Here is a 17,399-nt window from a genome sequence, read left to right on the forward strand (position 1 = left end):
ATAAATGATTAAAACTAGCGATTTAAATAATCTGATTTTCTAAATAAAATAATTGATTTAAAACATTAATGTAAAAAATCAGTGATTAAAATAATTTGTTATGTTTTAGATATTATAATCAACACCTTTAAAATAGTTAGGAAAGAAAAAAAAAACTACAAGAAAAAACAAACTACGAAGGGAAAAGAAACATTTTCAATTAACTCTTCTTTTGTAATACCGAAAATCTCTGTTTTCCATATTTCCTAAACACTTGCTAATGATAAAGATGTATTGTGATTTAAATAGAAAAAAAAAAAAGCGCATGCATGAAAATATATTACATAAGTGAATATATAACCTCCTACTCTACTAAATCTTCATTAATAATTTAATTCTTAATTCAATACAGTCTTCTTATTTAAATGAAAATTTTATTAAGTGCATTAAAAAACTTACCTTATTAAATACTTAAAAATTCAATATTTTATAAAAAGTAGAAATTGAGTTCCATATTTCTTTAATAAAATAATTAAAAAAGAATTTAATAATTTTGTGGAAAAAAAAAGCTTGTGAGTAACTAACCATTTTTGTCAATGTAAATTAGTACATAGTTCCTCCTATTAATATACCATTTTGATGATTCTCTTCTCATTGAATTTTAATATCAATTGTTCTTAAATGAAAAGATTGAATTCATTTTTTTTAAATGACAAATTTAAATATTATAAGATTTGTTACTGCGTGTGCTTAAAATATTAGATACTTTATTAAAATTACGATTGAATTTTTTTATAGAATTTCTCAAAAGTATTAAAATTTCTGAATATCATACATCCAGTAAGATAGATAAAAATTAGTGAATAGTCCCTCAGATCGAACTTCGCGATTTTAGAATTTTAATTACATTTTATTTTTATTTAATCAAAAAGGGGGAAGAAAATTGAAAAGTGATAAGGCTCTCTCATTGACTGTCCTAAACGCAGATGAAAAACTTTGTGTACAATCCCCAAGTAAAAGCATTGCGGCACTGATCTACAAATAAATTAGTACACCAGCATCGGAATTCCAGTAACGTAATGATAATGGGTTAGCATTACCACAACAAAAAATTGAGAAAAAAAGTCGCTTTTGTCTCTCCAGTCGACTGAAATTCAGAAAATTCTCAGATCGATTACAAAGATCAGTAGATTCAACCAGAAATCGCGAGTCAACTGTAAAATGTGGCAGAGTTGGTACGTCAGTAATTCATTGCATTGTTTTAAAAACAATTTTCTTAGAATGTTACGACAAGAAGTATTTTGATAATCTACCAAGTGATCATCTGTTCGGCAATTAATTTATTTTATCGCTTCTTAAATATTATTTTGTGCAACCGCAAACAAAAGCGTCTTTTTTTGCAATGTTTGATAGGATGAAAATTCCTCCCGATTTTGTCGAATCTCGTTTTCTCGGTGTAACAGGTGCGTACCAATCCTACATTTTTTCTTTTTGTTTTGCAAGAGATTTCCACAACTAATTATAAATATCAAGAAATATTTCCTTAAAATTCACGAAGTAGTTTAAACGAAACATTTATTATATTAACAGTCAATATTATTTTATTATCATTATTTTCTTTTTTCAAATTTTGTTAATGAGTTAATAATAGGTTGCTAAATAACAATTAAAAAATATTTATTGATGTAAAAATAAAATTACCTCAGTTTTTTTTCTGCTTTACAATTCAATATTTTTTTTAAAAAAATTATTAAAACAGAATTTTGTTTACATAGAACTGTTTTTGAGTTAGGAAATTTTAAATCAGTAAAATAATTTTGTTACTTTAATGAGGTTATAGGATTAGGAATTTTGATCTAAAAAGAATTTAGTTCCATTTTTATCATTCACAATAAACCTACATATTATTTGATTGGGCTGAAGTAAATCTGTTAAAAAATATGAATAATTTTAAAATACTAAATAAATAATTATATTATATAAAAAAAGATTTCAATTATTTTTTAACTTGTATTAATCCATAACTGTCTGAAAATATTTTATTTCCCACCAGGTCCAAACTATTTTCTATATGAAGAGAAACTGAAGTATTTTATATCAAGAATAGAGATGAAAACATTTATATTTTAATTTTATCAACATGTTAATTATTATATATAAATATGGCAACATAAAAAGTTATAAAAATAAAATTATTTTTGCCACTTGCTCTGGTGCATTGAGTCCAGTAAGGAAAAGATCCATGCAGTTCACATGGAAGCATTGGTTTGTTAAGAGATAAGTCAATATTTATTTGTTGTTTGTCACATGGAACTGTTTGGCCATAAAAAACATTGTGCCATAGAACAAATTTTTTTTAGATATTTTTTATGTTCTTTTGTCTTACTGTAAATGGTGAAAAGTAAAACAGAATGAGTGCTTACAGTTTGTAATTTTGTACTGAAACTTGAATTTAGACAATTGGAATCGGGTCACTCTAAGATCAGACTCATAATTGTGTCTGATCTTAGAATCCAAAATAGTTTTATTTGTTCCTTGTTTATCTATTGAGAAAAATAAATATATTCTTCAAAGAAAATACATATTTTAGAAAAAAGATAAAAATCCACTTTTAATAAAGCAGAATAACAAACATTTATTTACAAATAGATACAAGGGTTGGTATAGTAGTGAAATATTCAAATTTTTATTTATCAAATAATCAGACTGTACTCTTGTTTTTTAAGGCAGCAATTGCTTCTTGATTTACAATAAATATAAATCTTAGCACAGCAATCTGAAATGAAAAGCATGTAATTGATTTATTAAAACAATGCGTATAAAAAATAATAAAAACAAAAATAATCTAATTACATTTTTATGCTTACCTCGATGACAGAGTTATTGTTCAATTTGTACTTTGTTCCATTTAAAACTGGTTTTCCATCAACAAAAATAGGTTTTTTAGCTTCATTTATTAAATAAAATTCACCATTATTATCCATTTTAATAACACCTTGTCGCCTAGAAATTTTCCATGCTGGACCTTCAAGTGCGAAATCAATGTCAACTGTATTATCTTTAGCTGAACGTCCAAACGTAACCTATTTAAAAATTATGAAAAAATGTAAGGCCATTCATTTTATTTTTAATTTGTATCTAAGTGAAAACAATAAATGAAATTTACAAACTTTACAGCCTTTTGTATAAAGTCTAATTTAACTACAAAAAGTCTAAAAACTAAAATTTTTGTAAGGGTTAAATTATTTCAAATGATAAATATGATTATATAAAACAGCAAGACGGAAATGGGGCCAAAAGAGTGAATCTTGAACATTTATTTAAAAAAAATTTCTCTTCCCGGCTTTTCATACTTGCATAATTACAATTTAAATGTTCATTTCCTCTTTAGTCTTTGATGATTTATACTAAAGCAAAACAATCTCCATTGAAAATTATTTATCCTTGTAATCAGAGAAACTATAAGCACACGAGTCTATCTACTGTTTTCATCATAGAAGGTCAGTAGCTATCTTTATGCATACAAAAAAATAAATATAAAAATATTCATATCACCAAAAAAAATATTTTTGAAATCAATAATAACGCAAATCTTGCAAACTGAGATAAGGTGAAGAACCAAACTTTATCGTTTTATTACATTTAACGCATACTCTTTGTATCACTGTAAATAGCACCATGTCTGAGAAAATTGCTCATGACTGTTAAAATGTATTTTACAGCCATGACACATACATTTATCCAGGGCAGCTGAAACAGAAGCGTAAACTTTTTCAGAAGTTTGTGGGATTTATGTAACTAATTTCTATTTCAACATGTGGTGCCATGTTTAATTAGAAAAACAGATTAAAATACTAAGCTATTAACTCAGTTAAAAAAATCACTGAATGAAACAAAAAGAACATAATGGATGTACCAATTAAAGATGGATTCAATTAGTAGAAATTAACTAGGAAACTATTTATAATTTATGTGAATAATTCATCATTGTCATTAATGGTGGCATCTGGCAGAATTAGATGTCAGCCATAATTTGGAAGAGTGAATTGTATGCACCTCTCTATTCAAGACGGATCTATGAAATTACATCCTGTTATTCAATTATTTTCTAAAATACACATTTAGCACTGTTGTCATTGATTCTAAAAGCAAATATTATCATGTTTTGATATTAAAGGTAAAATTTCTTATAGTCTTATATTTAAAGAGAATACATTCTTTAATTTGGATATGAAAAATTTATAATTGTTAGAATAGTGAAAGTAGAGAAAAATAATTTTCCCCGGGATTTCTTGACGGGGAAAAAAAGTATAGTTGAAAACGGAATTTTTAAAATTAATTCATTTTAATGTCCAGTGAATTTGAACTGACCCAATCAAAGCATACAATGGAAATGGTATGCAAACATAGAACAAGCTCCAAAATGAAAGATGATATTTTTTAAAAGAAAAAAAAACTATAGTTTGTTAGTAAACCAAGCTTCAATTTAAATCAGAGAATCTTATGTATTGTAATAATTGAAAATCAGTTATACGTAGAGCAAATTTTGTAAAATACATTATATTTAGATAACTTAAAGATGATTAAAAGTAATAAAAAAGCTCTGTTTAAGTCCTTTATGCTTACAAATTTTCTTATTATGGTTATAATACTTTGCTGAGAGAGTTTACTTTACATGCACAACTTTAGTTAGATTTTTTTCCCCTTTGAAAAAAAGACATTTCAATTTAAAGTTTAGATTTTTTGTCAACAAAAGACTTTTAGATTAGCATTTAATTGATTCCAAGAATTATATATTAAATTAAGATACCATTTGTTCATTCAAAAATTGTTGTTTCAACTATAATGCAAAATAACTTTAAGAAGGCTTTATTGGACCAATATTCACAAATCTTGGCTCAATAAGTGTTCAAAGGGCCGTTATTTTCTAATATTGGCTCTAAATAGTATTGCTCGTTTAACCTGATATTTTACAGCCACTTTAGAACCAACATCAGCCTTATATAAAATTGTCAGTTTCACCCAATATTTTATAATCATTATTCAGTCAATAAAAGTCCTATAAATATAGAATCAATATTAAAAAACCTAGACACCCCAATATTGGTCTCTCAGTGCATGTTCATATAGGACTTATAGTGAGCCAAGGTAAAATTGTTGCTAAGGTAAATATGTAAAATTTTACAGAGAAACAGTTTAATGTTAACAAAAGTTATGAATAAGTTTTATAGAGGAGAGAATTTAAATATATTATATTAAAAATTTATAAGTCAAATGTAGCTAATTATAATAAGTGGACGGATTTAATAAAACCTTCCTAAAATTTACATACAATCTATAATTTATTAATATACTTTATATTATCATTAATCTATAATGCAATTAATAATTTATGCATTTATTGGAAACTGTATCTGTTTAATAAAACCATTGAGTATCAGTATTAAAACATGTTTCTTTACATGAATTGATAAATCATTGAAAATTAGTTAATATATTAGCAAGAATTTATCATAAGAAAATTGCTAGTTACTCACTTCTCGTGATTGAATTAAATATCTGACAATTCTACCCCTTAGTACAGCTAAAGTTTTACTGTCAAAGTCTGGCAAGCTAACACCTAAAAGAATGAAACAGTATTTCAGATAGTTTACAAGTAGTTTGGTGGTCCTATAAATTAAAATTAATAAATACATATTAATAAATATATATTAATGTTAAAAAACATCTGTATTGATAATTTTAAGATAACAAATTTGCAGTTTAAAATTTAATACAGTTTAACAGAGTACAGTGAAACCTGCCAAGTTGACCACCCTTGTAAGTTGGACACCTGCATAAGTTGACCTCAATTATCAAGAACGGAATTTTTCCTACATAATATAAAGAAGTAAAACCCTTGTAACTTGACCACCTGTCTATCCTGTATGTTGACCACTGAAATAAGTCAATTTTGTCTAGGAGTATAATGAAATTCCATTCTAAAACCCTCATAAGTTGACCAGAAAAAAAAAATTCAGAAAATTTTCTGTCATTTTGCAATGTATGTTAAAATGAAATGTATGTTGGTGAATTAGTGTAAAAAGCTAATCTAAACCCTTTTGCGAGTTGACCATCTGGGGAAACTGTAGGGGGTCAGCTTTTAACCATTTCTTTCATTCAAAACATTGGGCTGATGTAAAGTCTAATCAACAGCGCCAAACAACAATGAGGGAATATTTTTGTAACAAATAGGTTTGTAAATGTAGTAATAACAGAATAAATTTTAAAGTGTTCAAATAATTTTGTTTTGTTAAAGTTTTCAAATTTACATGTTTTCGTGTTCGAAGAGAAGATGGTGTTTAAGAAATTATTTTTATTAAACACTTCACATGCATAAATAACAAAATAATTTTTTTTAAGTCAAGTAAAAAAGATTTTTAAATACTGTATAGCAACATGATACAGTGTAAAGTCGCATATCCGGAATCGGTGGGACTTCCAGAAGTCCGTATAATAGATTTTTCCGTATAATAGACCCCCTAGGTAAACAAAGCTTAAAATGATTTAATAAACGATCTGAATCTAAGAAGCAAAAAATAAATAAACGTTATTTTTAAGGGGAACAATGTTTTAGCATTAGAATATCTAAATCAAATATAAAATATTAGAAAAAAAATATTATTGCTGAAAATATGGAAAACGAAAAAAATTTAACAGTTATGAAAATATTAATCCGCCATTTTGAACTAGAACGATTCAAGCAGGAAGGGGAAATTCATGTCATTCTGGAACAAAGCTTAAAATGATCTAAATCTAAGAAGCAAAAAATAAATAAACATTATTTTTAAGGGGAATAATGTTTTAGTATTAGAATATCTAATCAATAAAATATGAAATATTAGAAAAAAAATATTATTGCTTAAAATATAGAAAACGAAAAAAAATTGACATATGAAAATAATAATCCGCCATTTTTAACTAGAATGATTCAAGCAAGAAAGGGAAATTCCCGTCATTCATTAAGGTGGGTAGGTGGAGGAGAAAAATTCATTTCCTCCTTATTTGTGAAAGAAAATAAGTGTAAAGAGGAGATCATTTAAGTTGAGGGTGGGGAAGTAACAAATTATTGTTTTCTCTCCAATCATTGGCTATCAATCAAGCATAAAGGCGGGGCACGCTGATCAGGTTCTCTTTATTTTTTCTTCTATGACTGAAAGAATCTGCTAAAGAGAGAATGTTACCCCCTTTTTCCCCCCGCCTCCTAAATATTACATGGTATGGGGAAGAACGAATGTTTTGTTTCTCAAGGACATATATCCTTTTAGATCTATTCAAATTTTCCATTTTGACTCCCCCTTCACCTTAACGCTTGCCCCGTTTACCCTTTTCCACAGTATTTCTTCTTTCAATAAAAAGGTTCCAGGAAATGCCTCTTTTACTAGCCACCTGCATGAGAAAGGAGGGGGGGGGGACTCAGTTGCGATCTTTTGAAAACAAATATCCCTCTTTTTCCTACATTCCAAGGGAGGAGCATCCCTAACGGTCACTCAATGGTCTTGGTAGATCTTCACTTCCCCTTTCTGGTGATTTATGGGTTCGATGCGGAAAAGAGAAAATGTGTCAAAAGACTTCTTTTTTTTTTTTTAAGGAAAGGGGATGATGGAGAGATGTTTGTTTATTTTGATTGTTAAAAAGTGTCCGGGAAATCGACCCTTCCGGGAAAGGGACGTCGGGATATGGGACGTTACACTGTATAGGAAACGAAAAAGTAAACAATGACCCAGCCTCTCAATAAGTTGCCCACTTGTCTAAGTTGACCACTAAAACAATGCACCACAAGTGGCCAACTAACACAAGTTTTACTGTAGCTAGTACTTAAAAAGGACTTGTCCACTGATCAAAGAGTTAGAGGTTAAAAATACCCACTGTGAAATACACAATTTATAGGCAGAGAACCAATGAATGAACTAGTGGATAGATAACAATGGCATTGAAGACACTGTTAATAATTGGTTAATGTCCAGTTCTGTTATCTTACATCTTTTCTCCCCCCCCCCCCTATCATTTTAAAAAGGTATATGAGTGTAACATAAAGCCAAAAATAAGAAATAAGGATAGAAATTACGAAAATGTAGTCACTGGTTCATAGGATCAGCAACTTGATATAACTAGTCCATAAACATTTTCCTTGCTCTATTTACATTTTTATTGCCCCAATGTCTAATGTTGTTTTAGACTGTGTCATGACGGTTGTTAAATAATTTTTTCAGAAAAAGTCATTTATAGTGGTTCTGGACCAATGGACTACCACTAATTTTGAACAGATATATCTACACATTATTAACGACATCCCATAATTTCTTATGGTCAAAAATAATTTTTATAACATCTTGGATACAAATTTTGAGATAAGAATGAATCCAGGGTATCTGCTACATTTTAGATTTTCAAATTCATGATTTTCCATGATTAATTCCAAGAATTTTTTATGACTTAAAGAAGTTACTATTTTCTCCGACAAAAAGGTAATAATAAATTTAAAAAAAACATTTTAATAACATTCATTGAAATGATAATTACAGTGAATTCGCGATAACTCGAATCTGATAGGACTGACGAAAAACTTCGACATATCGGAAGTTCGACTTACCGTTAGTTTTGGTTTTGGACTTTGGATATTGTCGGATTATTTAATTAATGCTTATTAATTACAAATCTTCTAAATGCTTACAATATTTAAGATCATTTTTCTGACAAGCCATTTAGAATAAGACTGTTTGAAGCACTTTATGATACCCTGGTCCATCGGCTGCAACTTTGCTGTTGTGTTTGGTGGGAGAAACTGCAAGCTTACAGCTTTCAAATTAGGTAGATCACTATGCGCTGTGCATTTATCCATTAAGAGTATCACTTTTCTTTTTTTAGCGAAGAATTTCCAAACCAATTTTCTAACATAGAAACATCTAACTAACATAGAAACTAACACAGAAACATCTAACTTGAAACATCGGGAATTTCGGTATTTTCCGATAACAAGTAAGGGCAATTTCTAGCAATCTAAACAGAAATAAGTAAGTAGTTTCAGGTGTTGATGAGCAATAGCAAAAAGATGAAACTAACATTAAAGTATTAAAACTTGAATGTTACATTGATGCACAAGAAAGATCTTTAATGTCAATTCCAAGATCAACCAAAATAGGTTGGCCGAGAAAGAAATGTATGGATAAGGTTGTAAGAGACATCAAGAGCTTGAAAATAAGAAATTGGTATGACAGACTTGTAGTGTAGTTACCACTACAATTATTCAATTTCAATTCACTAGTATATAAGACATGTTAACTCGATTCTATCTGGAGTTACCTTTAGATAGATAATGGTTGACATTGTCAGTAGCCTAGCTCTACAGACTGCTTTGGAGCCAAATAATTAGGTATGTTATGGTTCAACTTCGATTGTAGCACCAGAAAGTAGGTTAAATAATATTGAGGCCAATTAAGAAAGAGAAGCCTAAAAAGAATTAGATTAGCAGTTCTGTGGACTGATGAAGTCGTTAATAGTAGAGTCGTTACTATATATTTAAAAAAAATTATGAAAGAAACTAAGTACAGAAACTGATGTATTAAATAAAATTATGACTAAGCAAGGAAGCAACATTCTAGGAATTTAAGAAGGCAAATGGCAAAAATGGCATTAAGTTCCTTATTTACTAAAGTTTATATTAATAAGCAATTTGTAATTCTATTAAAAGTAGGAATTTGATTAAAATGAACTTTAACAAAAGTCCTAAAAATGTACAAACTATTTTATACCTGTTACAAGGTCAACAAGAACTTGCCACTTTGGAACTTCATTTTCATAATGCTTGATTTCCTGCAAGTGTTTTCTATTCACACCAGCAGTTTCTAAAAGAAAAATTATAAATTCTTTTCAGAAATCAATGCATATATTTTACAAAACGGTGTATTTTTGCAAAAATAAAATTACGAAATTAAAATTATGCCTTTTTTCTTGGGCATCAAACAAAAATATTCAATTAATTATTAAAGAGATTTAGAATCATTTCTTGAAAGAAAATCAAAAACCGAGTAAGAAAAAGCAAAATGAATAAAAGAGAATTTATTAGATTAATTTAACCAGTGTTATTAAGATTGATAACCATTACATCATTTACGCATTTCTTTAACCAAATTAATCCTGGACTTTAAAAGATAGATTTTAAAGAATTAAAATGCAGAAATAATGCATACATATTTATTTTCTTTATATAAATGGATTTCAATTGAAATAGAAAATTTAAGTTAATGATTAGTAAATTAGAAACTAAAAAATGATGATTTGTAAAACAATGCTCAAATTAATATATAGAACAAAACAGTAGATAATTTTTTGCTATGATATAATAGTAAATTTTTTGTTGTGATGTAATAGTGAATGATACTGAAAGCAAAGCATTTCTCAATTTTTCCCTAAGAACTAAACATTAAATGTTATTCACAGTTGATAAGCATTTCAAATTTATAAGATTACATTTCATTAGATCAATTATGAAGAAAAAATTAAACAAAATGTCAAAGTATCTGAAATAAATTCATTTTATAACAAACCTTCTTCGAGAACTGAATCCTTTGGATCTCTGAAAAAAGAAAGAAATTAATTAAAAACCTAAATAAAGTCATCTTTTCGATAAATTTTTCAGTTACTCATTAAAACATTACACAGAGAATTATTTCTTTATCTTTTACTAAAGCTATTGAAAATAAAAGTAATTGTATACTTAAGTAAAACAAAAATTATATAAAAATATGTTTTTGAAATATTGCTATGTCTTTTATTTCTTTAAAACAATAAGGCTGTATTGACAAATGGTCAAATTTTAAAAACATAAAAGTAAATGTAAGTTTTGCTTAAATTTATTTATTTATTATATTTCTTTTTTGAAAATAAAATTGACATGAGATTTATTGGTTTAAAAATAATACTGAATATCTAACAAAATATTTATTTTACATGGATCATCTTTACAAATGGTCAAATTTTAAAAACATAAAAATAAATGTAAGTTTTGCTTAAATTTATTTATTTATTATAATTTTTTTTTTGAAAATAAAATTGACATGAGATTTATTGGTTTAAAAATAATACAGAATATCTAACAAAATATTTAATTTACATGCATCGAAAGAATTTTAAGAAAAATTGAAAAAAAAGTAATAGTACTATTGTTAAATTAATAAAAACCTACTTTGAAGACCTCAAAACATCGATTAATTAGCTTTTCAATTAAAAAATTTTTTTTGTTTCACTAATAAATGCAAAAAAAAAAAAAAAAAATTATAGAATTTTGAATAAAAACAACCAAAGATCCATAGAGTTAAAAATAATAACAATAAAAAAAATACATAGATTGAGAAATTTTTAAAAAAATTAAGAAAAAATGGTAATGAAAACTGACATAATACCAAGTTATGTACTAAATGTTTTTGTATAAAATAATAAACATAATAAATATATGAATAATAAATATAATAATAATAAAATAATAAAGGTGAAGTAACTAATAGCCGAATATAGAATAAATAAATGTAGGGTATGCTTCAATTTTTTATAAATAAAAACGACTGAAGATATATTTATTTAAAAATAATCAAAGTCTATCAAATTATCATACTTCTGTGCATTTAAATAATTAAAAAACAAGAAAAGAAAAAAAAATATACTAACTTTTTATAACATAGTATAAATTATTTAAATATAAAATACTGTTACTAAATTGTATCGCTTAAAAAGTGGGGGGGGGGGGGAAAAAAAAAANGGGGGGGGGGGAAAGAAAAAAAAACGATCAAGGAAAAATTAAAATTTTTGTTAACAATTAGGACAAAATATTGCACAGTGATTGTAAACTAAGGGTAGGCCTAAAAATAATCGACAAGAAACTTTGTTAAATCCGAAGAAAATTATGCACACCAATCGCAAAGCAACCTAAGTCTCACTGAAAATAATCTTCAAGAAACTTATAATCCTTCGGAAAAAAATTTGGATAAAGAAACTATGCATCGTGTTCTCCATTTCAATGCTGACCCATGCAATAACACTGGACTTCGGATTCAATTTGCTCTTTGCAATTCGACATCACCGTCATAGCTAGACATCAAAGTAGTCTTCACAGTGCGGTAACGATGTTAGCCCAGGCAAGGATAATTGCATTTTAAATCATTATATCATGAGCGTCTTTCTATATCAGTGGCTTAAACCAGAATTTTGATGCTTCATGAAAAATGAAAGTCGCTATATTAGCATAATGATGTATGCATTAAATGAATATTTCGGGATATATTGATTTATTGTCTTATTTAAGACAAAAGTAAAAATTTTAAAATAAATTGGACATAGAGCTCCTGAACAATAACAGTTTATAAATACCACTTTTTAAGAAAAATTATAAACTTTTTAAAATCCTGATTCTTAAGAAATTTTTAGGTTGCAGCTTTGTAATATTTCATGGGGTAAGTATTAATTTAGCTAAATAAAGGGTATGTGTAGAGAAAATATGTTTTATGCCAGGTAACATAATTAGTAGTGATATGGAATATAATAATAATTAATAGACTTCTCAAATTATGAAGTATAAATTTGAGGACATAGAAAATAATCATTGAGTAAAAAACTTGAATATGCAACGTAAATATATATATATAAAAGAAACAAAAGAAATTCTGAAGTATCCGTATAAAAAAATATTTTTGTTATCACCTTTTTTTAATTTAACACAAAATAATAAATTAAAATTTACTCACTGCAGGTCAGAATCTTCAAACATCTCTTCTGCATCAGAAAATGTTAAGAGACTTTCTACGGCGATTTGCTGCTGAGCTAATCCAAAGTAAAATTCTTTGTCAGTTTATTATATAATTCAGTAAGGACAAATGCATAATATTGCAATTTTAAATTATTATAACTCAAAAATGGAATCTTAACTTTCCACAACACATATTTTACTTGCTTAACTAATCTAGACTCATGGATCCAGATTTGAATAATATTTGACCACTATCTTGACCAGTTTCGAAGTTAAAAAAAAAAAAAAACATTCTGCAATAAATAATAGCTTTTAAAAAAATTATTGTATTGAAAAATTTGAAATACACACATAAGAGGGAAAATTGGAGTTTCTTATAGACAAAAGTTCAAATTTTAATGGAGGAAAAAAAGAAAAGCCTTGGTTGATCATATTTAATAAATTTCTGTCTTTGTGCAAATAGAAAGTTTTTTTTTTCATTATTGTAATATGTTGAGTAATGTAATAGCTGCAAAGTGTTTAATGAAAGGAGAGGTAAAAAATAATTCAATGAGTCTGAGAAAATCGGCATTAGAAAGTACGGTAACATAAGAAAGCAAATTACAAGATATCCTTTTCCATTGATAACTGCTTTATCTAAAGATTTAGCAGAATAAATTAATACTTAGAGTCAACCATAATTTATCCCAATTAAGGAAAGTTGAGTTTCATAAAATTACACTTAATATAATTTCCACTAATTTCATTTGTAGGGTAACACCTCATCTTCCATTCATTGAGAGTTCATTTTGATTGAGAATTATATATAAGTTGAAGAGTTAGGTACGCTATTTTTTACATGAGCGAATTGTATTATTTTCCAGAATTAAGAAGAAAATAGGATATTTAAATAATTACCTGTTTGATCCTTTAAAAGGTTATATTGTTTCATGAGAGACCAATGCATGTACAATATTTTTGCAGTGCGAGATGGTAAGAAAACAGATGCATTCGAATCTAATAGAGCTTGAAAAACTTCTAAACTACCTTTATCCTAGAAAAGAGTATAAATAAATACACATCACATACATACACATACGTTAAATTATTCAATATTAGGTAGAATTGCAGGGATAATTAATCAGCCATTTTTTATTCTTGTACCTAGGAAATTTGAGACATAATTAATGAATATATCTGTTCTGAATGATGTAAATTAAAAAATATATACAAATAAAAAGCATAATACATGAAAAGTAAGCAATTGTATGCAAATAAAAGTTATATACTTACAAAAGGTACAGAAGCAATCAATTTTTCTTCTTCTTCACTAAACAGTACCTTTGCTCTAATTTGAGAAATAATATCAGTATTAAGTTGCTTTATTGCAAATACTGCTGGCCTAAAAAAGAAGTAAAAAAAGTTTGAGAAGACTTGTAAGAATTTGAAGCAAAAAATATGCAAACCAAAAAATTTAAAACTATTGAAATATATAAGAAAATATCTTTAAGTCCTGATTCGTTGGGGGCAAGTAAAAATTGAAGTCAAAATATTTAAAAACAAAATGTTTTTGTGTAATCAAAGTATAATAATGAAAAATATACATTTGAAATTACTTCTCATAACAAAAATGTTAGTCAGTAGAAAATACTAGTAACAAATAATCACTTTTATAAATTTTAATAATAAATTACACGGTAAATTAGATTTATATTAAGTTAATTGAGTTGATTTAATGCTCACATTAAGTAAATACCATACTATTTTTCACATAATTGTTCAAGAAAAGAAGTAAGGTTTTGATGAATCCCAGTGCTCCCTTGTGAGCTTTGAATTAATATACTTGTATTACCTAAAATGAGTCAACCCTACATAAAATCAGAGTCATTACAGAAAGAAAAAAAGAAACTAAAATATTTCACCAATTGGACTTTTCAAGTTTTAAGTCATTGGCACAATAAGAAGCACATGTGAAATCCTTCCTAACATTTGCTGAACATGAAAAACATAGTGAATTGAGATGCCTCTTTATAATAAGTTTTTATTACAAGAAAAAATGAAATTATAAAGTAAGATGATGATAGATAATAACAATAATTTATAAATGAATAAAATTAAGAAATGATATGAGAAAAAAAATTAAGAGAAAGATATTGGAAATCATCAAAATGTGAAGATACAAGTTGCAGAAATCTGGATAAATGTCAGATAAACAAATATAGCATATACTACTTAGAACAATTGGGTTTCAACCGATACTAATTTAAACGAATTTAAAATACTTACTTTGAAACTGATGCATCATACAAAAGGGAGTACCATCTTTCTTGAACTTCTCTGAGTGAAAATGGTGAAGAAAACTTTACTCCTCTGTACACAGTCTCAATACTATTTGTCTGAAACATTATTTATGAATAAATTTTTGGCAAGAATAACGTTATTATATAAAATTCTTAATCACGTTATTATATAATATTCTTAACTTAAATAGAATAAATACAATATTTGAATAGTTTCCAAATTACACAGAAAAAAAAGTGGAATTTTTTAGTTTTGTCATCATTTTTCCAACTTAAAAAATAAACTTGAAAATTTATGTATTATTTTTAACAGTTTTATACTATTACATATTAGTTTATTTTTAAATATTAAACACCTAATTTTCTTTTCCCTTAAACCCTAAAATACCATTTAATTGACAAGGAAAGTAGGCGGGTAAGAAATAAAAAGTGGAGCTTACTATTTTGTTTAATTAAACCTGATTTTTTAGACTTGAAAAACAAATAATTCCATAAAATAAAAATTTTATTAAATATAATAACAGGACAGTTTTAACAAGGTTCTGTCATTCAAATCTGTTTGTTTTAATTCATAGCATCCGTGAAACGCTGTGGTTGAGCCTCAAAAAATTAATAGCAAAACCAAAATCATGCAATATTTTTCACAATTATAGTACACTCCATATTGAATTATTTTTTTATTCCGTTGAAATAACAAAGGTTTAAAAGTATGAAAAATTTTTCAAATACTTAAAATATATAAATTTATTTAATATAATAATTGATTTTATAAAACAGCAAATAAAATAATATTTTTTATCATAATTAACTAAAGTGAAAACTGGATAAATCGAAATAAATACATCTTTAAACATTTAAATTAATATAAAATTCTTAATTAAAAGACCGTTAGTAGAAGGATAAGTTGCCAGTATAACTGAAATTATAAAAAAAGCTTAAATAAAACAAATAAAAAGTAATGTACCTGCTGAACAGATAAAACTAACATCAAATCATCAGTAGGTTTCCATCGACTCACATCTTTGGTTACATGAGATTGATTATTCTATTCAAAATTTATTCTTTATTATGAATCAGAAAAATGACATAATTCAAACATTTAACATTCCATTATAAATAAAAACAATATAAATATTGCATTGTGCAATTTATTGAATGTAAATTATCTTAAATACATAAATCATACTTTTCATTAATAGTTAAATTGTATTTCATGACACATTTTAACATGAAATCAACTTCAAAACATTTATATTTAAAGTTAATTAATAGCAATATTTTTTACATTAATTGCATGAAAATGTTGCAAATTTAGACCAAAGTTATCTGGTGATAGCCGAGGTGTTGAACCACACACTTTAGGAATTCTAGAATCAAGAGAACTAAAACTTTAAAATTTGAGCAAATTTTTGTTTTGTTTTGTAATTAAAAGTAATAATAATTAACTTTTAGAAGAACTTCCAATCTTTTTTTCAACATTAGAATTAAAATTTATTTAAATATTTGTATAGTCATTACCTTTAATATGCAGGATTTTCCGAATTCGATCAAAACAATTCAGAGGCGTGATAAAAAGTGCTATTAAGTGACCTTATTCGACCACTGGTCCCGTAGGGCTGCAAGTGCTAGACATCTACTAAGGCAGCAGAAAAAAAACTGCTAATCATTAAAAGAAAAATTTAGAAGGAAATTTATAGCCTCGTGAATGAAAATAACATAAGGTGACCACTTAACAGCATTAAGCTCTACAACAAATTTAAAGAGCTCAACGTTCAAATCATTAAAGTAAGATGGCTAGGACACTTGTAAACATTCAAAGATCCCAATCTTGCAAGAACTTTTGAAAAACCCTCTGGAGCCAAGAAAAAAAGTCCCTCAGCCATCAGATTGCCGAAAGACTGATAAAGATCTTGGTGTGTTAGGTGTCAGAAATAGGGGAAAAGTGGCTTTGGATAGCGGACTAGAAAACCCTGGTCCTATTCTAGACTGTAGTAACGAAGAATCAGTATTATTTACAATTTATGTTATATTTGAAGACTAAAACATAAGAAAACATTCTATAAGAGGATAACATCATAAACTGCCCTACATTTGTACTTCATCAACAATCTCGAGATAATTTATAATATAAATTAAGAGTTTAAACTTTAAACAAATTGCATAATTTAACAAAGTTGTACAGTCCGCAAAAAAAAAAAAGATATCACCCTGAATAACTTTCATTCTAATGATCGGATTTTCACGAACTAAGTGTCAATCTTAATGGTTCCTGGGGGTGACCTCAAATATGCTAATTAATTAGTGCTAACTATTAATTAAGTTACGAAATCAGACACAAAAACGTACTTTCTCTGAATAAACAT

General features: G+C 26.9%; 1 protein-coding gene across 1 annotated transcript in view; it reads right to left on the reverse strand.

Annotated features, from left to right (window-relative positions):
* Nucleotides 1-2,588: 2,588 nt before the first annotated feature.
* Nucleotides 2,589-17,399, reverse strand: part of LOC107451989 (microspherule protein Rcd5) — a 21,072-nt gene continuing 6,261 nt past the window's right edge. The window contains exons 5-14 of the mRNA XM_016068254.4: nt 16,001-16,081; nt 15,023-15,132; nt 14,030-14,138; nt 13,655-13,790; nt 12,756-12,831; nt 10,566-10,594; nt 9,771-9,863; nt 5,517-5,599; nt 2,847-3,062; nt 2,589-2,755 (exon numbers count right to left, since the gene is read on the reverse strand). Coding sequence (XP_015923740.1) covers nt 2,681-2,755; nt 2,847-3,062; nt 5,517-5,599; nt 9,771-9,863; nt 10,566-10,594; nt 12,756-12,831; nt 13,655-13,790; nt 14,030-14,138; nt 15,023-15,132; nt 16,001-16,081 — 1,008 coding nt within the window. The 3' untranslated portion in view covers nt 2,589-2,680. The remainder of the gene's footprint in view (nt 2,756-2,846; nt 3,063-5,516; nt 5,600-9,770; nt 9,864-10,565; nt 10,595-12,755; nt 12,832-13,654; nt 13,791-14,029; nt 14,139-15,022; nt 15,133-16,000; nt 16,082-17,399) is intronic.

Source organism: Parasteatoda tepidariorum, chromosome 6 (assembly GCF_043381705.1).
Source record: "Parasteatoda tepidariorum isolate YZ-2023 chromosome 6, CAS_Ptep_4.0, whole genome shotgun sequence".
Taxonomy (NCBI): Eukaryota; Metazoa; Arthropoda; class Arachnida; order Araneae; family Theridiidae; genus Parasteatoda; species Parasteatoda tepidariorum.